At 40.6% G+C, this 23,966-nt stretch overlaps 1 protein-coding gene across 3 annotated transcripts in view; it reads left to right on the plus strand.

The window, feature by feature from the left end:
- The window catches only part of stxbp5a (syntaxin binding protein 5a (tomosyn)), a 149,210-nt gene that overhangs the window by 104,460 nt on the left and 20,784 nt on the right, over nucleotides 1-23,966 (plus strand). For all 3 annotated transcript variants that reach the window (XM_084737293.1, XM_084737294.1, XM_084737295.1), the window contains exons 8-18: nucleotides 2,317-2,440; nucleotides 5,420-5,498; nucleotides 7,001-7,155; nucleotides 11,159-11,231; nucleotides 11,487-11,634; nucleotides 13,411-13,478; nucleotides 15,950-15,990; nucleotides 16,303-16,523; nucleotides 20,424-20,605; nucleotides 20,960-21,085; nucleotides 23,282-23,433. In XM_084737293.1, the coding sequence (XP_084593419.1) occupies nucleotides 2,317-2,440; nucleotides 5,420-5,498; nucleotides 7,001-7,155; nucleotides 11,159-11,231; nucleotides 11,487-11,634; nucleotides 13,411-13,478; nucleotides 15,950-15,990; nucleotides 16,303-16,523; nucleotides 20,424-20,605; nucleotides 20,960-21,085; nucleotides 23,282-23,433 (1,369 nt within the window). The remainder of the gene's footprint in view (nucleotides 1-2,316; nucleotides 2,441-5,419; nucleotides 5,499-7,000; nucleotides 7,156-11,158; nucleotides 11,232-11,486; nucleotides 11,635-13,410; nucleotides 13,479-15,949; nucleotides 15,991-16,302; nucleotides 16,524-20,423; nucleotides 20,606-20,959; nucleotides 21,086-23,281; nucleotides 23,434-23,966) is intronic.

Below are 23,966 nucleotides of genomic sequence, written 5' to 3' on the forward strand. Positions count from 1 at the left end.
GTTGCAGGTGTTCTGCTTAAAAAACAAGCCTCTGGGTGAAAATTCATGTGACAAGGCCTGCTTTAAAACTGCTTCGGAAGCTGTTGTGAGCATCACGCAGATTTGGTGCACGTCATCGTATTTACTTAATGTCAAAACGTTCGCCAGATTTAATTATGAGCTATGAAAAGGGCATCAATAAGCAAGGCTGCCCTTTACCGGCATACTTTGGTCATGATGTGTTTGTGTTTTCAATGATTGCTTGTCAGTAGATAAATCATTGTGAGCCAGGCTTACAACGGCGACGGGGGCTGTTAGATGACGGGGAAGATGAGAGGACAGAGAGGGCACCATCTCTCAAACTCCTGCCCGTCTGTCTTGATTCCTCTCTATATCTATTAGCTTGTCTCTGTGCCAGTTTCACCATTTGGTTTTTTGTTTTTCACCTGCGCCTCTGACTTGAATTTGAAGGAATAACACAAAGGTTGCCTCTTAAACTTCCCGTCTTTTAGCATCAGAGGCTTTTTCCAGTAAATACTGTAGACTTTACAACTGTGATTAATCTCATTTCCTCTTTAACCTGTTCAACCCCGCTGGGACATCCATGTCCCCAGCTGCCATTACACTATTTCAGAGGCTGCACTGGGCTCAGTTTTAAAGCTAGAGTGAAAATACTGGTATAATTTGAAGCTAGAAGAAGTTCATTGGTATCACACCAGCTTGGCAGGTGGGCTGCATGACGCTCTGGCATTGCAGTTTTCAAAGGAGTCCCTTGGCGTCTCCCTGACCTCAGTTTAAATGTGTTTTTTTGCCTATTCTATTTCAATATGTCTGTATGCTGCATACCCTAAACAGTACTGGAACTGCATAAATTGTGTATGATTCATGGAGCCTGATTGTATAAATTTGTGATGATGTTTGTCCCCATCGTGGCCATTTAATTTTGATGAGGCCGTTTTTGAAACTTGACCTCGCTTTATAAAATGACCTATAGTGACCTCTAGGAAAATCACAGCCCCATGAAACTTCACAACCACAAACTAGAGACTTTGGGCATTCAGAGGATTTGTGGTTTTCCTTGGTATATTCATCATAAGGGGTGTTTCTGAGCGAATTCCAGAACAGAAGTGCTCGCCATCCAATTGCTGAAAGATGCAGTTCTTACAGAAATCTCCTAATGTCAAGTTGTTGTTTTGTTTTGTTTTTTTCATCACAGCATGAATGTTTCTTTTCCTCGAGGTCTTGGTGTCTTAATGCAGTATTGTGGAGAGATTTTTCGATTTTTCGAGTGGTTAAAATGTCTGGCTGCCAATATTCCTCATTTCATGTGGTTTGACCAAAAGACACAGCCACATATCATCAGCATAACAGCGGTCGGAAATAAAATCAAATGGATTAACCAGGTTGCCTAAACAAAGCAAGTACAGTGAGAGGAGAAGATGATACAGTGATGTTTATGATGACCTGAACCAGTTGAGAGCAGAGCCTGAGATGCCAGCATATTTACTGACACAACCAAATACAATGGAGTGATGAATGATATCAAAAGCGGCGGTTAAGTCCAGCAGGACCAGGATAGATAGGTATTTGCCATTACAGCTCACATGAAGGTGTCATTTGTCACTTTAACTAGTGCTGTCTCTGTACTGTGTCACTGGTGAAAGCCGGATTGTAATTTGCCCCGAAGGAGCTGATGTGCAATGATTTTTTTTTTTCAAACATTTTGAGATGAACAGTAGTCTGAATTGGTCTGTAGTTATTTGGTTGGGAGGTATATGTAGAATAGGATGGACGCTCACCATCTTACAACCATCTGGAACGGAAAGAGCTCAACTTTCTGTTGTTTTTGAACTTCCAAATTCCAAATGGTGCAAATTACACCAGGTGAACCTGAATGCACCGGATCAACTGTGTTTCAATTATGTTAAATGTTAAAAAAAAAAAAAGCTTTCCTTCGGTGAATTTCTGTCTTTGAAATTGAATTCTTAAATTTATAACCAAGGTAATAAAACCTTCCTCCTGGCATCCCTGGATAAAATGACCAATCCATTCTTGCTTTTCTCCACATTCAGCAAATGGGTCACATAAAAGCTCCTTCTAATATATGCTTTTATGCCACAGGAAATGCTCTGAAGTCAGGGGCCAGACTCTTTTATCTCGCTTTCACCATCTGTTCAGGAGTATGTAATCCAGAGCCACATATGAACATTGTCCTGTGTGCCGTACGGCTGTGGCGATGCAACAAACTTGTATCGTGTAACGGGGATGGTGGCGCGTGATGTTTCCTCCTGCTGAACCGCTGACCCCCGCCTTTGCTTCCTGCCTGTTGTTTCCTAGGCGATCCACTCGGTTGCCTGGCATCACGAGGGCAAGCAGTTCATTTGCAGTCACTCAGACGGGACTCTGACCATATGGAACGTCAGAGGACAGGGCAAGCCCATACAGACAATCACCCCACACGGTAAGGACGAGGAAATGCACACATAAAACAAATACACGGTCACACTCAGAGGCTGGGTCTCAAATTAAGATCTAATTCACTCATTTACTGCTACCTATATATATAATAGATACTCTGTAATGTGGGAAATCTGGGAGGAGACTAAATAAATCACATTATAATGCACTATATAATAAATGGACTGCCAGATGCATGAATGTCTCACTGTACAAAAGTGGAGCAGACGTCCCATCCCAAAATACTTTTAGATTACACTTAACTAATACAGGGTCTTAACTTTATATATATATGTATAAAGCCATAGGGATAAGTGAGTTAACCATTGTCTGTATCCATTCAACCAACTAAATTATCTGTATCAGTGCCCACACTCAAAATCGGTGGGGTTTAATTTGGATGTGGGTGGAACTAATGGGAGGTTTTCAATTTAAGCCTGAAAGGGTTGATCAGAAGTAGCTGTACTCGTAATTTATTAGAAAAGTATTTATAGAAGAGACTCAGAGTCGAGCTTTTGATCACAAGAGTAAGAGAGCTATTACTACTTAAAGGGAAAGTTTACCCCAAAAACAAAAAAATACAGATTCCTCTAGCCTGTGGTGCTATTTATCAATCTAGATTGATTTTGTGAGTCGCAGAGCGTTGGAGATGTTGGCCATAGAGATGTCTGCCTTCTCTCAAATCTAATAAAACTAGATGGCAGCTTGTGGTGCTCAAAGCTCAAAAAATACATTCCACACCAGTGTCTCTTCAATCATTACTCAAAATAACGTCGTGAGCAGTTTCATGAAGGAACTGGAAGGGAGGAACTCTAGTAGAAGGAAATGCTATGTTCTGGGTGTTGCAGTGTCTTTCTGTCAAAGTTTATGAAGCACATTGTATGGTATCTTTTTGTCTGAAATATGCTATATAAAGAAAGTTTTATTATCATTACATTATCAGTGCCATATTCTGAAATAAATTGGTTGTCTGCAAAAGTAAAGAGACTCATCTAAATCAGTGGTTTCAAAACCTGGAGGTCAGGACCCCTATAAGCGGTTGCAAGTTAGTTGCAATACGTAGAAAGAATTCTTTAATTTTTGCTTTTGAAATATTAAATAATTTTTAGAGATGCACGATATTATGGGCATGTTATTACTAGTAATTGGCAGATAAAGGCTTTAAAATAAAATATTAGTATCAGCTCAAAATCCTGATATTTCAGCCAATAAGATACGCCAGTGACGCTAGTAAGTCTGCAGTATGGAGGCTTTCTGAAAGGATTTCAAAGCTGCTATTTGCAGTGATTGCTTAGCGTCTGTCATGCGATGAGCAGCCAATCACATTCCTTCAACACTACAAATGACAAATTTTACCATCTTAACAGCTGTCATCCTAGTCATTATGAAAATTATTGAAGCACAGAGGAAAAAAAACCCTGCAAGCAGTATTTGTTTCAGTTTGCCTAGTGAATGTGTTCATTAAAAGCATTATATTTTATTCTGAAAAGTGTTGCATTTTACTTTTATGTCTACATCTGCCAGTGAGCCATCAGGATAAAACAGGGCGTAATAAAATGTTCATTCCAGAGAGCCTTGATACTGAAGATATGTGCACGTACTGGTATTGGCATTCGCAATCAGCCAAAATAAGTTGAAAGATACTGCAATTATTGTGCATCCCTAATATTTTACCTCTAAGACATATTCTGACAAAACAGTCTGAGAAAAGACAATCACCCTCTGATTAAACTGCATGTAATTTATATTTTGTCCTGAGGGGACACTTGCAAAAAAGGTTTGGAAAGTCCAAATAAATTGAGCTGATTCCTCTTACCTGATAAAAATATAATACTACTGCATCCTTTTCCATACATACATTATTACCTAAAAAGAAAAACACTGATTCTGCCTGATCTGATTTCGCTGGTTATATTATAGTATAGCACAAGTTTTATAAGGTATTGGTGCTTTGAGCTACCTGTCAGTCACATGACCCAGTCCATACTCATCGAATCCATCCCTCCAGAGTCTCCCTACTCGTGGCTCCCTGATTGGTTCCTTATTCCAGGATTATTGTCAGTTCAATTATATCCTGCCTCTGTTTGTTTTACTTTGTGTCTGCACGCGCATACATTAGCGCCGCAGCTCTGTTTATTTCCTGCAGAAAAGCCAGTCTGCTCTTTTGAAGATGTGTTTTAATCCATGCTCCTCTTCCTCCCCTCACACCTACTCACCCCACGGAGCACTTTGACTGCTCGCCCAGATGAAGGGGGGAGCCTGGAAAGGAGTAGACAGAGTGTGTGAGTGCAACAAATGGACGGAGAGAGCACTGGAGTCAGAAAGAGGAACAAAGGACGGAATTAAACGAAATGAAAAAAAAAAACTTCTAACCAGTTTTTCAAGCTGGTTTTGCGTGTAGGGGATTGGAGAAAGGATTTCACCACACATGGTTTTTAATTAGTTGTTTCTCCCACTGCTGCATACATAATTAGTTTGGTATTTAATGGGCAATTATGCAAATTCCTTTGACAGGTTTAAGTAAGGCTTATAAGGCCTTCTTTAATTGTCTTCTTAGATATCTGTTATTTAGATGTAGTTATAAAAAGTAGTCCTTTATTAAACAGACCTGCCTTGTATAACCTGCCTCAGGGCTCCTTTTGGCTCTTCAGTAAAAGATGCATTCAGCCACTTATTGTGCTTTTTGATACAAAAATATGCAGGGGGAGGCTCACATTTGCTGGATCTGCAGATTTCTGGACGGATTCTGTAAATCATCCATGATCGTCACACCTTCGTCGCATGTCCCTGCCCCCTCCCTACATTTGTCTTTCTCCTCTCTGATGAATAGCCTCGTGTTATTGTCTGGCTACTGTTCAAAGCTGCATTTTAAGTGCAGCTTCTGGGGCGGAAAAAAAAATGAGATGACAGGAGGAACAAGACGAGAGGAGGGGAAGAGGGATGAACTGGCAAACTAAAGTATCTCCTGTTTGTTCTATTTTAGGAAAACAGCCCAAGGACGGGAAGAAGCCAGAGCCTTGTAAACCCATTCTCAAAGTGGAGTATAAAACCACCAGGAATGGGTAGGGCACCTGTCTCTCACACTCTCACTAATACACACATACACTTACAGACATGTGCACATGCTTGGGCGCGATTATGCTTAATTAAACACACAGTTATGGCACAAGACACATCGAGGTTATTGACAGGTGTTAAAAGCTGTTACCAAGGCAACGTGAGTAGCAAATGTGTATGCGGTTATACATAGTCTGTACGTCAATCCAGCAAAGCCAACAATTTCTCTATTACAGGCACAGTCTTTTCTTGCTCAACATTAACCGTCTCACTGTCTCTTCATCGAGCTCAGAAAAGTTCTGATTCAGTCAGTAATATATGATGTATGATGAAGAAAATGTAAAACTGGACTTTTATTTTGGTCTAAGCTAACATACCAGTAACCCTGTTTTAGCTGCTTAGCTTACATTCTTGGACAAGGGACAGCAGGACAGTTAATGTTAGCCAAGCTCATTACGTCCGGTGTGGTTTACTTCCAGACTTAAATAAATGTGTAAAAGAAGTGCATTAATATTTGAGAATGAATTTACACCTTTACTTTCGTATTGTCTAACGTTATCAAATGGTAATGTTAGCTAGGAGGTAGTTGAATGCTAACATTAGCTGTTGTCTCACAGTAGCTAATGTGATACTAAATATGTTATTTTATGGCCTAATGTCCATCCAGGTTTTAATTATCAGTTTGTGGTCAATCGGGAAGTGATGAAATGATAACAATTTGTCAGATTCTCTACATTTATATGACTTGTTACCTGGAAAACAGGAATACAACATGTGTAGGGTGGTTCTTAGCATTCTTGTTGTCACATCGGTGTCTTAGATAACAGTTGCCAGTGAAAGCTAGCTAGCTAGAATAGTCATCTTCATTCAAACCCAACAGAAACAAGATAAAACTCGCCAGAGCCATCTTGGTTAATCTTTCCACTGTTCCAACAATCAACAACTCTGGTTTGGTCAAAATAAACCCTTAATTCACTGCTTTAGATGTAAAAAATATTCTGGCTCTACATGCTGTTGTTATAAATTAAGTGTTTATTTCAACTACACTAGAAGTTGGCGATTGACGGTGCAGTGCAAAGATGAACCAAGACTGTTTTGTTCAGTTTTATTTTGCTTCTGTTGAGCTTAAATGAAGATGACAATAGTAGCTTGCTAGCTAACGGTTTGCTAATGGCTACATTCGGAACGAACAGTAAATATTGTTCATGATATGGACCAAACTAACTGTGAAAAGTGAAGGAAGTAACTTAAGGATGAAAAATCACTACATTTGTAGGCAAAAGTTACTGTAGCATTGACAAGAAGTAAAACAGTAACCTCATGTTTAGTTTGTCTTGTGCATTGATTTACAATAAGATGGTGGTATTTTGCAGGTGTTCTTATATATCATATTTTAGTGGGCATCTGTAGACCAATCAGAAAGTAGTATTTTCTGCTGTCATGGTATAAATTATATATATAAAAAGCCAGTTAAATCTGTATGCCTATGCTTGTGTGTGTGCTCCAGGGAACCCTTCATAATCCTGTCCGGTGGTCTGTCCTATGACACGGTGGGCCGGCGGCCATGTTTGACGGTAATGCATGGGAAGAGTACTGCTGTGCTGGAGATGGACTATCCTATAGTAGACTTCCTCACACTCTGCGAGACACCGTACCCTAATGGTGAGGGTGTTTTCTTTGGATTTGTTCATATGGTGTGTGCATGAGTGAGCATTACATTGGTATGTGGGAATCACCATCTTATCCTCCCTTCGTCAACATATTAGACTCACAAACAAACACACGCATCCACACCTTTCTGTTTTTTAATTATGCAGGATTGCTCGCCCCTGAGTTAGTGTGTTTCTGTAATAAATATGAAATTTCCCAAGGGGAAGGATCCTATTCCAGTTTCATTATCCGACGCACGGAATATTACATTTTCATTTCATCTCTTTGTACACAATAGCCTTCCATCTAAATTAAATTATTATGTTATTTCCTGCATTCAGGAGTCGACAGCTAAAACAAGTCAGAGCGGAGCTGAATGATATGGGATCCTGTATGTCTGTAATCCAGTATGTAAACTGGTGCAGCGTTTTCTAGCACACATACAGCTACAGGAAGGATTAGTGAGTTATGTAACAATGGTGACTTCATTTTGCTAACCTGATGTCACCACCCGCTGATTTCATCTGGTAATGGACATTACTGGGTCTTTGGATTACACAATACATGTCTGGCTGATAATGTGTGTGTGTGCATGCTTAAACCAGCGTTAGCGTGTAGAGGAGATTGATAATCCATGACGATGTGGCTGCAGATGATGCAATGTGCCTGAACACCAATGTGCTTGAATGGCAAACAACGTATTGTACTGGTATAGGCACAAAAATAGGGGTACAATATGCAGTCAAAGACACAAATTAAGATGTAAAGTAAAAGTAAAACCCTTTAAAATCACATCCACAGTCATATTGTGCAATGTAGGCCAAAAAATTACAAAAAAAACCCACTGCTTTGTAATTTTTTTTATAAAAATCATGGAAAATATGTCCATTTTTTTCTTCCTGTAAAACAAAATATGACAGGTGTTTATGGTAGCTAGAATTAACCAGAGTCAACCAATAATATCATGATATCCACCCATCAATCAGCCTTTCAGCAGTCAGTCACCGTTTGTCATTTCCTTCGAGTAAGTTCATTGAAATAACTCTTTTTGTCATTTAATCCCTGTGTCTCTGCATTTTTGGGTCCTCCTTAAACTGAACTGTTACAGTGGTTGTCGACTTGTTGGCTAGAATTTATTCACTGTTGGGAAAAGTCAGTGACAGCAGATTATGTCCATGGCATTTTTGGTGGACTGCTTCAGCAGCTAGCTAACGTTTCCTACATGGAGCATACATTTGGTACAAGCACAACCTTATAGCTTCTACAAAAACACAACATAATGACTTTTTCCCTCAGATGTTCTCCGGCTGCTCGGCTTCAACTCTCAGAGTTTCTGCTAACTTAGCTGCCGTTAGCAGGCTAGAGCTGGGCTCAGCAGCCTCCCAGTGAACAGGGAACAGGACCTAACACGGTCCGAGACCAACAGGGAATACAGTACCAAGGTCATTTATGGAGTTTCCTGATGCTTTCCTAACTACTTTCCCTCCCTAACTACTTGTTTTTTTTACAGGAAATACATTAATATGTGGAAACAAACGGCACTGTGATTCACCCTTGACCCTGGAAATAGTAATTTGACCAAAGTTTTATTACAAGCTCCACTTACTTGTTTGTTTCTGAAGCTTTCAGCCACATCTCATGGCCCTCCTCTGCCGTTTTCACAGTACTGTTCAGCACAAAGCATCTGCTGAGACAGGCAAAGAAATAAATATTTATTTGCCAATCCCATCCTTTCTTACATGCAGACAAAATTTGGCTTTACCATAGAAAATCACTTTTTGTTTCCGTGTTTGTTGTCTATAATTAGTTAAGTAAAGCTGCAGTGAAAGTGACCGTAATCACAGTTGTTATTCTCGGCTCTCAAATGCCAAAACTGACAGCCAGAGATGTCCTGCAGAGCGATCTAAAGTTGCACAACAAGCGAATGTGAATCGCTTGTAGACCAGCACCAGGGAGGTGAGATGAGGAGGACAGTGAGAGGTGTGTTTCAGCCTCCTCTGACGGCAGCGACCTGCCGCTCGAGACAACAGATTGTTCTCTAAACACCAGTTTGCATCCACATACACATGTGGATATAATACATATCTGAATGATCTGTGTACGGTGCGTGACGCTATTTCAAATGTACTCAAAATGAATTAATGATTTTTATAGTCAGTTTACTCAGGTACAATTAAATTTAGCATGACTTCTCTCCATATAGTTAAAATTAAATAAAAGTTGTACCAGAAAAACAAACTGAACACAGGGAAGCAGCTTAAATGCTGTGCTAAAATTTGTACTTAATGCACTTTAACCCTGAAGCAGTCGTCTCATCACTGCTGCCAGGAGCAACGTCTCAGGCTTACAGCTAAGCTCTACTTTTGGTCCACAGTCCTCTATTTATTATATTTTATTTTTAAAAAATAATAATAAGAGGATAAACCCTTTGAGATGGATTATCTTGTTTTCAGGGGGGTCATCCCACCACCTACTCCATTAGGATTTTTGCTATCAGGGTTTGTTTTTTTATATATTGTATAAGCTACTGAATGGCCAAATTTTCCTCTGGATCAATAAAGTATCCATCTGTCTATTCACAAGAACAATAGGTGGACTTAAGATAAACAAGCAAAGAGGTCTTGAAGTTATGAAAGGAAGAAATCGATCTGAGGGAAACGGGCAAATTATTCCAGTCTGAAGGTGCTTAAACTTAAAAGCACGTCTCCCTGCTTATTTAAAAATTTTAAGGGGACGATAAAAAAGGGTTGTTGAGTGTGTCTAAGTGAATGTTTTGTGATCCAAAAAGAGATTAGCATTCAGTCAAACTTTTTATTCCATTTATTGTACTTTTTATTTCCTTTTAAGTGCTTATCTTCTAATGAGTCTCTTTTTAATGACTAATTTATGTATTTTGTACTTTCTTTTAATTCTGTTTATTATACAGATTTTCTTTTATCTATGTAAAACACACTAAATGTTCTCTATAAATAAACTTGCATGCTTGCAATGTTTAAGGCTTCAACAAGGAGTTTTAAACTGGTTATGAAACCTTCTCAGTTTATTACTGATGCCTCTATATGACGCACATAAGCAAATGAGATCATCAGACTGGCTTTTTCTATGTAGTTACTCTTAACGTGTGCCAGCGGGTCAGATTGTCCTCAAAATAAGATGAAACGAGCTTGTGTTTACATTTTCCCAGCCAAAGTCACAGTGAGCAGCACATTAGCCAGTTATAAAGAAGCAGGAGGATTTTTATTTAGATTTAGATTTTGTGGTTTGTCCACAAGGTTCCTGCAAAATCAACAAAATATGTCAGTTCCTTGCAGAAGCTTTAAAATAAATCACATTGAAATGACAAATTTACGGAGGTGACTGTGATAAACATTAATAAATAGATGCTCAGTCTGAATAAATCTATGAAAGAAAGGTCTAGTTTCATTTAATAAAGGCCTGATGTTATTAATAGTGAATTGTACTGCATTCTTAATATTCTGTTTGTAATCACATTTGTTTCCTCTTGTTTCTATTTATTTATTTATGTTATTGCTGGATGTGACTGTGACCAGAATCAGGAATATGTGCAAGTAGTTTATTTAGCAGCAGAGTAATCTGTACTGGTTCCAGTGTTGCACCTCTGTGTTTGTATGTATAACTTCATCTGTTGATGAGACTAGCACATTCATTTTATCAATTCGATGCAATGGTTTGAAGTCTGTTATAAGGTAGGGTCATGTTAAGGTTGAATCTTAAATTCTGCTCCCAAATCAGACAGATACAAATATTTAACCGGAGCGATTATCCCCCACAGTTATAAATCACATAGATTAATAAATATTAAGCGTTCCTTCCTGCCCTCACACCCTCAGGGCACAGATATGATAATAACGTTCGCCATATAAAGTCTGAGGAATTCTTCCCCCGTGGTTTGTAGATTTCAGGGGGGAGTTCTCTCTCGAGGAATTACAGTTGTACAAGAGTGCTAAAAGTGTGGCGTGATGGATGACTTGTCTCTCGCCGTTTCTCCGTGCAGATTTTCAGGAACCTTACGCTGTGGTGGTCCTTCTAGAAAAGGATTTAGTGGTGATCGACCTTGCACAAAACGGGTGAGCCTGCCTCTGTTGAATAACTCCTCATCATCTTTTGTTTCTTAAACGTAGGCTAAAACGTCACAGTTGACCCATTAGTGCTCATTATCTTTGATATGTATTTCCTCTACTTTATATCATGATGTAACTCACTGTCATAAATCTGAGTCTTTAGTTTGTGTGCAGTACTGAAGGAGACTAATGCACTGATACTGACCAGACAGACTAATTCAATTCAGAGTGACTCTGCCTGTGCTCTCTTCTTGTTCATAGTTACCCCATATTCGAGAACCCCTATCCTCTGACTATCCACGAGTCTCCTGTGACCTGCTGCGAGTACTTTGCCGACTGCCCTGTGGACCTCATACCTGCACTTTACTCTGTTGGCTCGCGGCAGAAACGACAGGGCTACAGCAAAAAGGTACGATAACTGTCCCTGTGACCATGTTACCGAGCTGATGTTAGCGTTTAGCTTAAAGTACTGTTGTGCCTGCAAGGCTAAAGCTTTGCAGACTGGTTGCACGGTCACATGCAATAATTATTACCAAATAACACAGATATTTTTGGGAAACTTCCTTGGAAATGATAAGGAAATGACAGAACTATAAAATAAGCATGACTATCACTGAAGGAACTGCTAACTGCTTTTCGTCATCACTGACTGCAACCGTTTAATGAGCCGTTAACTTGCTGATGAGGTAGCGTTTGGTCTTATAATTACAGAGATAATTTTTGCAAACTTTCTTGGAAATTATAAGGAAATGACAGAACTGTAAGATAAGCATAATTGGCACTAAAGAAATTCCTCCCTGTCGTCATTGATAACAACCATTTTAGGGTTGTTAGCATTTAGCGCAAAGTAGTGTTGTGCCTATTTACAGCTTTGCAAAGCCACTAGCGTGGTTGCGTTTTGCCTTGTTCCCATAATTGCTCCCAAATTACATAGATATTTTTGTCAGACTTTCTTGGGAATGATTAGGAACTGACAGATCTGTAAAATAAGTGACTGTCGCTGCAGAGTTTCCTCCCTGTCATCATTGATTGCAACCATTTAGGACTGCTCTTGAGCAGAAGCAGAAGAGACAAGTTTTACTTTAGAAATAAAATAAATTACTACTTTATCACGAAATAACTCCTCGAACGCACCTCCCATTGCAGATTAATGATGTATAACAGTGTAATCATTTCCCGAGGGTAGAATTTCCCTTCATGTCGTTCTGGATAGAAGTGCCATAAAAGAACTAAATGTCTGAATTAGAAATGTAAATGTTCCACGCTATACCCTCTAACCATGATGCCGTACTCCAAGAACCACAAGGTTACTGGATAAAGGACACATTAATACATACCTTTGCATACTTTAGCTACAAACTGCATGCAACATCTGTTCATTTGTATTAGCATTGCTAAAGTGTATTTCTCAATGTTTCTGTGAGACTAAATTGACTACATAATAGTGTCATATTATAACGATCCTCCACTCTCTTTGCACACCTCCTCTCTGCTCTCATCCTCTTCCCTTATTCCTGTATCATCTTAGACAGACCCCCTGCACTCTCAGCTATTATGTACGCCTATGTTCTTTTCCCTGTCGCCTTGTTCTAGCTTTCTGTCGGAAATGTCAGCATGTACTGACCCAAACTGACTGCCTAGCTGCTCCTTTTTTTTTTTTTTTTTTTTTCTTCCCGCTAAGCAAAGGCCTGGATGAGCTGCAGGAGGGCATTCTCACATAAAGATCACCATGAGTCATCCTGGTGACCTTTGTATGTGTCAACGTGTTCAAAGCCAAACCCCCCACCGACACGCACTCGCACTCTCAGATGGAGATGCGCGCACATAGAGGTGCATAATGTATAATTGCAAGACGTGCTGGCTGCAAGACATACACAAAGGATTCCTGCCTGTTTTCCCATTCACACATTTGCAATTTGACCATGTCGCTTATTACAACCCCACTGACTTGTATGCAACTGATTACAGTGCTAAGCTATTTAATGTGGGAACTGGTAAATATAGTTGTTTTTTGTAAATATACATAATTTCTGAATTATAGGTCAAAATGCATTCTGTTTTTATTCATGTTTTATACAACTTTTTTTGGAACTGGGGTTGTATGCTTTTTATTGACATGGCTGTACATTTATCTGTGCTCTCTTATTGGCTCTAACGTACTGTGTGTCGTCCGCTGTTTATCCAGGAATGGCCTATTAGTGGTGGAAACTGGGGTCAAGGCACGCAAAGCTACCCAGAGATCATCATCACTGGGTAAGACAATACTGATTTCATTAGCATTAGCATTATCACCTTGCTGCAACTCAATTACTTTCACCTCTGCCGCACTGTCAGGTCGCCACAGCGAAGGAGCTCGTCTCAAGACATTTACTGTAGGTCTTTATTTATTCCAATCATGTGCACTTTGCTCCATTTTGATGTTTATTATCCCGCTCTAAGCTGTCAACAAGAGAAGTGGGGGCGTTTTTAACAGAACACACGCACTGACGGAGTGACATTGAGGCATGGGTTTGGCAGTTTTGCTCCTCTCCTTCCTTCCTCGCTCTCTCGTCACCCCTTACAGCGCCGTATTACTATTCTGTCCAGGTTTCTTGCTCTTCTTTCTAAGAGTGCCACAGCCTGCAAAACATTTCTCTCCCAATCCACGCCGCTGAATTGGCAACAACACAATGAGGAGCGGGAAAAAATGGCAACCAAAATCATGATTTTTTTTTCTGACAGTGTCCTTTTCTGTGACACTAATGGAGATGCCGTCATGCTTATCACCTGCTAATGAGTGTAATCCTGTGTACACTCATTACACTTGGGTTCAATTAATTCTTTAATTATCAAAATATGTGGGCATTATTATGCTGATATAACTCTTCTGGGATAATATTGAGAACCTGGCTGCAGGGATTTTCTCCCACTCAGTTTCAGTGAGGTCGGCCACTGCTGGTGGGCAATAAAGCCCACTCAGGTGTCTGATGGGGTCGAGGTCAGGGGGGCCAGTGAAGTTCTTCCACAGCAAACCAGGAAAACCTGCACGGAGTCAGTGCTATGGGTTATAGACTAGTCAAGGGGTTTCACTTACAGGTATCTGCTGTTAGCCCTGACCTGGAGCGTCTGAAAAGTGAAACTGGACTTTTCCAGAACAGAGAAACAGGCAGGAGGTGGGTCAGCTGACCAAATAACATGCTAGGAAGTAGCAGGCCCTTTAAACCAGGCCTTGTTAGTGCTGCTCTGAGCTCCAGTGAGTGGTGAGCTCTGTCTTGTTTCCTCAGTTCAGTTCAGGGTGGTTGGTTGGAGAGATCCAGAAATAAAAGATTTGGTTTCCAAGCAAAAGTCCTTCAGCTGGAAGGTAGCGAAGCTGTAGTGTGTCCTCAGTGGAGCTTTCCAAACCGCTGGCATCTCTATAACAGTCCTTCAGCCGCTCCACACTTCACGCATACCTGAAGCTCATCACATCATTGACTAGTCAGTCGGATGTGTGCGCATCTCACGGTGACATGATTTCCACAACACACAGCTTAACCACACATCATTACTGTTTTTCAGTTAAAACTGGTCCAAAAAGGTTGGGGAAAAGGAAAAGAAAAAAATGACCTATAACTCCTCATCACTCTGAACACATGTTGCAACAGAGATGGATGTCCTGCCAACTTCTCTTACAAAGTTGGAAGCACAGAGTGGTGTTAAATATCTCTGTATTCTGTAGCATTAAACGTCCAGTGTGTAAGATTTACGCAGATCTGTTGGCAGAATGTAGAGTATAATATTCATTAATATGTTTTGATTAGTGTATAATCACCTGACAATAAGAATCATTCTGTTTTTGTTTACTTAAAATGAGCTGTTTATATCGACGGAGGCTGTGGGTCCTCTTCCATAGAGGCCGCCATGTTGCATTACCATGTTTCTATAGAGGGCCTTGTGCATTATTTGCAGGTTTTGTGCCAAGCTTCTCCTAAAAGCTCGGAAGGGGAGGGTGATGCGAGGTGTTTGCAATCTCCAGGTTCACCGCTAGATGCCACGAAATTCCACGCACTAGTCCTTTAAGATTTTACATGGTTTGATATTTTATTTGTGGTCAGTTATAGTTGAGTAGTGTACATAAACTTGCCTCTGTTGCAACGGTGGTGAAATAACTTGAAACAAGCCACTATGAATGCACGTGGATGCATGTGTGCATCATAGGTGAGCTCCGGTACACAAACAGCACTACACTTCTGTCACAGAACCGCATATTTAAATGGATTCTGTTTGGACAGAGTGCGTGCAGTGTGATGTAATGTGACGCAATAGTCAGACTCTTGCATTTACTTAGGATACTGTGTAAGATGATGAGTGCAAAACATGAAAATCAGCCCCAGAACAGTACCAAAACTGTACAAAGAAGTGCAAGAAAGTACAGAAAATTCAGTGGACAGGATTGTCCATATACTTCTGGCTATACAGTCTATCTGCTGGTTAAACAACCTTGATTGAAGTTATGAAAATTCTATATAAATATATTATTTAGTTGGATTTTTGACAGCAGAGTAATCCAAAAACTTTCTCTAATTGATATTCTAGAGCTGTTTTACTGTAATGCTGCAGATCTTACAAACAGATTTATTTTGATCAGACTAGAATTCAGTGTTAAGACTGAAATTGTAAGACAACAGGACAGAAATTGAAATTCATCTCTCTCTTGTTCCTCTACTTTTGTCCTTTTTCTTGTTCTGCCTGTCTTGAATTCCCAGGCACGCTGATGGAACTGTGAAGTTCTGGGATGCCTCTGCAAGTGAGTTCCCTCGACGGCTAAGCTTTGTTTATGCTTCACTAAATTATAACTTTTAAAAGTTTTCTAAGAAACAATGGACAACACAAGGACGTCCTTAGCTTTAACTGAAATATGAGACAGATTGGAGCCTGAAAGAAGCAGAGCAACTTTAAAACTTGAATAAAAATGTGTTATGCATATCTTGTAGTAATTATTATTTCACAGTCAAAGCACCACATTGCCTCTGATTTCATATTACTTGGAGTTACAGTCTGTCTGATATCCCTGGACTGAAAGCGATACTTCCCTTTTTTCTGCTTTTTTTTTGTCTAGTAATGCTCCAGGTGCTCTATAAGCTCAAAACAGCCAAGGTGTTTGACAGAAACCGGTCCAAGGAGGACAAGGGCAGCACCGAGGTGTCAGATGAAGACCCCTTTGCCATTCAGATCATGGCCTGGTGCCCTGAGAGCCGGATGCTGTGTGTGGCCGGGGTGTCAGCCAATGTTATCATCTACCGCTTCAGCAAGCTGGAAGTAACTACTGAGGTGGTGCAGGTCGGTAACGCTTTATAACCTTATTTTTTTGATACCATAATAGAAAGGGAATAGATATGTTTTCTTGGACACAAATAAGGGACGTCACGTAACTCTGTATCTCTAGAAAACATTTAGCTTTTTTATTATTTGCCCCCAGCGCTCGCATTCTCTCCTGTTTTAAGATGTTGAGACATATTCACAAACACACACACATGCTCTCAAAGATCTGCCTAGTCAAAGGCAGTATGGTTGCCATGCCAACAGACGGAGCAGTGAACAAGCAAAGCTAGACTGTCATTATAATCTGCCTTGATAGCGACGAGAGTGCTTATGGGGGAGTGATGGGAGCCAGTGTTTGATGGCATAAAGAGAAATGCTGTTTAATCCGTGTCTGTCGTAGTTAGTGCTCAGTTTCTGCTGTTGGTCACTGAAACAGGGGAGCGTTTGGATTATTTGAAGTGGGCACTTAGTAGTGGTCAGTGTATTTCCTACAGTAGTCTACAGAGAAGCAGAGAAAACTACCACATGCTGTGGACAGGGTCAGCAGCCAAACATATTATAGCGACATAAAAATGGTCAGTTTAAAAGAAATAAATATTGGTCAAAGTGTAAACTATATTTAAAATATTTTCACTGCTTTTCCTTGCCTTGAAATCGCTGGTATATAAGCCAAATATCACTCTCTCCAAACCAACCAATCTGCAGAGACAAAATCAGTCATTTTACCTCGCAGAACATGGGAGTTGCTGGTCTGTTGCTGCCTGTGTTATTGTGTTGTTCCTTCATTTAAGTATTATCCTAAACGTCAGGGGACAAACAAAATATTGTGTGAATGAGCAGGAAGTCAGTGCATGTTACAGGATGACTGTCATTATCCAACATGGCAACATACGCTGAAAGAGCTTGTCACCGCTTTGACAAAAGCAACGTAAAAGGAGACAGTCGGTCTGAATAGAAATGTCACAAAAATTCAGAGGTGCACGACCCAAGCAACACAACAACTTTCTGGGCCTTTGCGTGACACACAGAACCAGATATGACATCATTTTTGGCGTCCAGCAGGGACACTATGGCGAGCATAAATCCAGCTTGACAGATTGAGACAGCGGTAGGCCAGGAAGTTCTATGCTCTGCGAGGTAAAATTGGATTGTGGAGTTTTGTTGGTTTGGAGAGAAGGATATTTGGCTCATGTAGCAGTAGTTTGCCATCAGAAAAGGCTGTCTAACAGCAAAGTAAAGTGCTGAAAATATTCTAAACATAGCATACACTTAAACTGATATTGATTAACAGCAGTTCATTGTTTAACTTCCAGGCGGGTACTCGTCTCTCTCTCGCCTTGTCCTAACTGTGCATCTACTGTAGGCAATACACCGACTATGGATAAGTACCTCATAGAACCCCACATTAAACAATCTGAACCATCCATTTAAATAGATAACTAGGAAGATACTTTATTTATTCATATTTCTGGCAACATTTGCCTCGCTAAGCAGTTGTTGCTGTGGTGTTGTTGCTGTAGACTTGCTCTAGACAGAGATCACTTGTCAATCAAAGTACGTGGGAGGTGCTGTGATGTGCTTTTCCTCGCAGATCTGCAAATGAATTTTAATGTTTTAGCTGGTGCCCTTTATGTGCTCGCCACTGCTTCTCCTAACTATCCAAATCTTTCGTTCTTCCAAACTGGTCTAACAGCAAAAAGTTTTCATGAATCTGTGGAGTTCAAGCATCTTGCTTAAGGCACCGTGCAGCAGGAGACCTGTTCGAATCAGCCATCGTCTTCCTGTTAGAGGCTTTTTTTCTCTCTCTCTCTCTCTCTCTCTCCTGTGGGTGACTGGCTGCCAGTGAGCACTGATGCATGTGTCAGAGAAATTTCAGGCACTTTTTCCTACGCTCCAAGCATGTGATTGGGATGTGGATCAGGACTAGATACGCAGCTGCGGCGAGGTGTAATTAGGAGAGCGGCCTCCCTTCTCACGAGGTCAAACACCTCGCTGTGACCTCGCAGAAATGGAGGTAGAGGAGGACAGACACGGGCGGGAGTGAGAATTTGAAGAAGGACACTGATCACTCTTCACTCCCACATGTCAGAGGGGCTAATGAGACTGACAGAATGCAAAAGAGAAGAGCTTATGCACAATGTGTGTGTATTTCTGTGCGTGTGTGTGTGGCTGTGTGAAGGCGGAGGTCGCAGAGAAGTAGCCTGAAGGAGGACTTAGAAGGAATGGAATATTTCAGTATTGGAGGACCTCTTTGACTCTCAGTCTGCCTACACACACACATGCACACACACACGTGTCAAATAAATCTCTGTTATCAAAGTGACTCTGTGAGTGTGCGTTTGGATGCCATTCACGGTCGTATAACTATTCCCATCACCCTCGGAGGAATTCATGAAGTATTGTTGTTTACAAGAGTTTCAAACTGTGGTGGTAGCTGTATCTGCAGAGATCCTGCACTCTGCCTGTATTTCTTTTTTTTTTAAATAATTAAATCTTTTTGGTGCGTTTACAACCAGCTCTGGCAAATCCTACTGATTCTACACTTAGCGTGATGTGTTCAAAGTTTGCTAAGTTCTTGGATTTTGGATTAAGTGCTTAAGACTGCTTGAAATTGTAATTGCATTACTTTTCGCAATAAATCACCCTCTGGCTGAATAGTTTGCTTTGTAGATAAATAATTAAAACATGTCTTATTAGCCTAATTGCTTTTGTGTTTGGCACAAAATGAAGATGAGTCTGATTTAGCCTCGCTCTGCACGTGTGGCCACACTTAGTATGATCTGTCAGTCTTTGTTGATTTGTGCCCTCTGATGGAGCAGTAAGCCACTACATGCCAGGATGTTGCTGTTTCAATGAGTGTTGGCTTGAAAGTTGAAGTCATTTGTCTGGTAAATGACCCTTCCTCTTTTTTCTGTGCTCCAGTATCAGTTGAGCAAGCTTAGTATCCAGCAGAACCTTGGCCGACTTTCTCCTTCCCTGTTTCCTGTACTTATATTTGCTTTGTGCTAGGCTCGTCTATGTTGAAAAGAAAAAGAAATTTCCAAGACTGTTAAAAGATGTTGTTGCAAAAGAGACATAAACTCACATATTGAATTAGCTAATATTAGCAAAATGCTACCTGACTAACATTTTATGTAGTATAGGTAATTCATTATCTTGTGTTTTGCTAACATTAGCCACAAGCTCACCATCGTTAGCTAGCTGGTTAGCTAGGGTTTGTTAACATTAGCTATCAAATATAGCCTAGCTTGCTAACAGTTGGTGCCTAGTTAGCTCATTTCTTTAAGTTAGCTCATTTTGCTAACATTAGTTAACTTCAGATGTGAATTTATATATATAAATATTTATGTTGCTTTTACATGTCTCCTGCATCTTTAAATCATCTTCAAAATCTGGTTTTCTTTTCAACATAGATGAGCTGCACATATAGTATGTCTAAGTACAGGAAACGGGAGAAGAGAAAGTTGATCGAGGTTCTGCTTCTGCTTATGAAAGGTCACTCTTTTTAGCAATGGTTTTATATTGGCTTCACCATGTTATATCAGATGCTAAGTCTACCTACAGACAAATGACACGTTTTCAACATGAATCTTGTGTGGTGTTTTCCTTTAATGTCATCTTCTAAAGAATTCAGTAATGCGGTCATGAAATATTTTGGTTGTTTATAGCATAATGACATCTGATTTAACCTGATGAAGAAATTAAATAGGACCTAACCATATATACATATACTATATATAGGTATAGTTGTTAACTGCAGCTGTAAAGTGCTGGAAAAGCTTGAAAATGTACCTTGAAAATACTTGAAAAGTGCTCGAATTTGACCTTGGAAAAGGTGTAGGAACCATGTGCTTTATAAATATGTTAATAGCCTCTCTTCTGTGAATGTGTCTGCATGCACTTGTGTGTCTTATACAGTTACTAGAGGTGCGAATGCAGTACGAGCTGAACGACATAGAGTCTCCAGACGGCGGGGGAGGAGGGGTGGAACAGACTTCGGCACATCCCACCCCTGGTGCCTCCCCTCAGACGAGCGGCCCACCTTCACACCCTTCCACCAGCAGCAACAACTCAGATGGAGGCAACATACCCTGCCTCAAGTATGAAACACACACACACACACACAGGCATACACACAGACGCACTTACATAAACTCTCAATAGCACCAGGAGCGCTTGCACACATTCTCATACACACTCATACACACAAGAGTCTTGCCTTTTGCCTCAAGCACTCTTGCACAGACTTAGTCAGCGCCTGAAGCATCCTCAGCCACAGCCTCCCCATCATCCCCTCGCAGCCACTCATGCCAGACCCTCAACACACAACTGTTTCAGAACTGCAGCTGCACCACTTGTCATTCTATTTTTTTTTTTTTTATATGTCTCTCCCTTTCATTTTTTTGCTCCTCTCTGTTTCTCTCACTGTCTCTGCTCCATCTTATCCTCTCCAGGGTGCGCAGCACTCCTCTGAAGCAGTCTCCTGGTTACCAGGTAGATTTGGTGGTCCAGTTAGTGTGGGTGAGTGGAGAGCCTCCACAGCAGATCACAAGTCTGGCGCTCAATTCCTCCTACGGCCTGTAAGTATACAGACAGCAGCATCTTGGTCATGAACCAAGGACCAAGTTTTTTTCCTGAAATGTTCCCAATGTTTAAGTAAAGTAAACATATCAAGCATGTTATCCATATCCTCCTTATCCTTGCTGCTGCTTCATCTCCTCCTAAGTTGCTTCTACTCTTTACCCTGCATCCTCTTCCATATCCTGCAGCGTCAAAGATTTCAGGGCTTCTTTTTCCTCCTCGGCCAAGTTAAACAACATTCTCACGCCGCAGTGATTCACTCTCAGTGTCATGGGGTACATAAGGAATGATTCCTTCCCCCTCTGTCGAAGCTTGGATCTTTTTGTATTCCTGACATTCCTGCATTGTCCTGGGGCTGTAGTTAGGGAAGAGCTGCAGCTGAGTGGTTTAGCTTTCCTCATACCCTCTGGGATAGACTGTTGGTGAGTATCGTGTAGTAGCCAGAAGATTGTGGTCCACGGTCTTTAAGGGTAATTGGAAAAAATCCAATGTGCACAATCAGTTTTCAGCGGAGCCTCGTGGGAGCTCCTCAGTGATGGCATCCAGCTAGGCAACATCTTCTATAAGTACCCTCTCAAATCGTCGCCCTCAGCACCTGTCGGTAAATTGATCAGCCACACGATGGGCCTCATGCAAGAACAACTACAAACAGATCTGTTCTCAAGTGGTGCATATGAGTGATTTAGGAGAACATGTTGCATTCACCAATTTTCTCATACTATGAATTTTCTTTCAGATACGAACACAATTTAGGTGTTCCAGACCTGTCGTAGGAGTTGTGCAGTTAATCTGTTATCACAGCCAAAGTTTTTCACTAATGACTTTAAATTTCATTAGTTTGAAGACATTTTGAGATTGAAAAATGAATTACACTTCTTCTACATAATTATGTCGATATTATCCTGTTTGACTGCCTTTTAAAATGATAATATAATTGTAAAACACATAAAGCCGTCCATCTCCATGATGGAAGCTTCCCTTTGACCTCCTCTTCCTGTCGCAGTCATCATCAACTCGCTGTGGAAAGGTGTTTTTTTTCCCTGAAGCCATTTTCATATCAAGACATTTCTTCTTTATTTCAGTGACAGTCCGACCCTCAGGTAACACGGCATTAACAGCCCTCGTTTTTTCTTTTCTTTGCTTTAGCAGGTCCCTTAATTCCACTGCTGATGTTGTTAAAATGACAGTTTTTCCTTTAAAGGTCTCTGAATGGAGCACTTTGATCTCTGAACTCATAAAGTTCCTCGTTTTAGTCTTTGATGCCATTTTCATGAATAAGTACCTGACATATGGGGCAGGAAGCGTAGGCTTGTATGGGGCATTTATTATGCTAATTTACAAGTCGCAAGCACTGAAATATGCACAGGCAAATCATTTACACAGTTATCTGAAGTTACAAGTGTTTGCTGAATCTGATGTGGCATGTTTGTACAAGCCCTTCCCACAAAAAACAAGTAAGAGAACTTTAAGATAAGAATACAAAAATGTTCTTGCATGAGGTCCAATAATTCTCCTGGATCTGTCCTCCAAGTCGTTAAGCCTCTTCTGTAACTTAGTCATGTCTGTGAGACAGGATTGTCTTTCTTGTTTTTGTGCATGCCAACCTTTCAAATGAATCCTTAAGCATGTGGGCTACCATCTCCTGCAGAGATTTCATCCCTGTTGCAATTGTTTGCTTGATTAGCATAGCTAATTCCTCAGGGGATTTGTTGCCGTCTTGTTTTGTAGTCAAACTTGGGTATTTTTTTGAGGCCATGTCTTTAGTTAAATGTTTCTCTGAATGAAACTTGTGTTAAGACTGTCTATAGGCTGCTAATAAAGCATAAGGGAGGCGTTTGTCAGCACTCAGTGCCGTGTTACCATCTTGCCTTGTGCATCACCGGAAGCCCTCAAAATGACTAAAATCATTAAAGAGGAAATATGCAAAGTGGGCATGCATATAATTTTGCTGTTTAAGCAGCAACTGCTCAAGGCTACGATGACAAGAGGACCTGTCAACACAATTTATGACGGCCAGGAAAATGTGGACATTCTAGCTGTTTTTGTGCTCTGACTACAGTGTTTTAAGCTCTAAAAACGAAATCTCATAATGTCATAATATGTTCCCTGAACCCATTTATTTATCTTTCTCTGACTTTTCCCCCGTCTTTCTTCTTCCCTTCATCCCTGACTCTGTCACCCTCTCACTTCCCCAGTGTGGTGTTTGGCAACAGTAATGGTCTGGCGGTGGTGGACTACGTCCAGAAGACGGTGGTGCTCAACTTGGGGACGGTCGAGCTTTACGGCTCCAATGACCCCTACCAGAGACAGCCCCGCTCGCCAAGAAAGACACGACAGCCTTCTGGAGGTAATGAGGGAAAGGGGATAAGAAGGACAGGAGTAGGAAGAAAAACATCAAAACTTTTCTGGACAGTTTTTTTTCTGTCTTGCCATCACAGTACAGTCAGTACAGTCTCACTGCCAGCAAACATAGCAGTGGCCATTTCATACTTCATATTTGAACATTTTTTCTGGACTTTCCACCTATTGTATTATTGCCTACTGTTTGTTAATGTCCAGCCACTAAAGCAATTTTGTTTGGCACTGCTTATCTGGTCTTTCAGATCCACTGGCTCAGATTGTTTTAGGTTTGAAATAGAAATCCTGTGTATGTTTATTTATTTAATTTCCCTGTAGTTTTCTTTTTTTTGAATCTCTGCCATGAAGCTAAAATTGTGTCTCGGCATCTGACTAAGTTGAACCGTGATCTGCAAATCCTGCTTTTGTCTTAAATGCACGTGGAACAGTCTGGGGAAAATTGCACAGAAATTTACAGAACATTGGTTGGGCTTGACGTACTGAGACATTTTGTACATGACCCCGAAGCTACATTCAGACAGA

Source organism: Lutjanus erythropterus, chromosome 15 (assembly GCF_056507025.1).
Source record: "Lutjanus erythropterus isolate fLutEry1 chromosome 15, fLutEry1.hap2, whole genome shotgun sequence".
NCBI classification, from domain to species: domain Eukaryota; kingdom Metazoa; phylum Chordata; class Actinopteri; order Lutjaniformes; family Lutjanidae; genus Lutjanus; species Lutjanus erythropterus.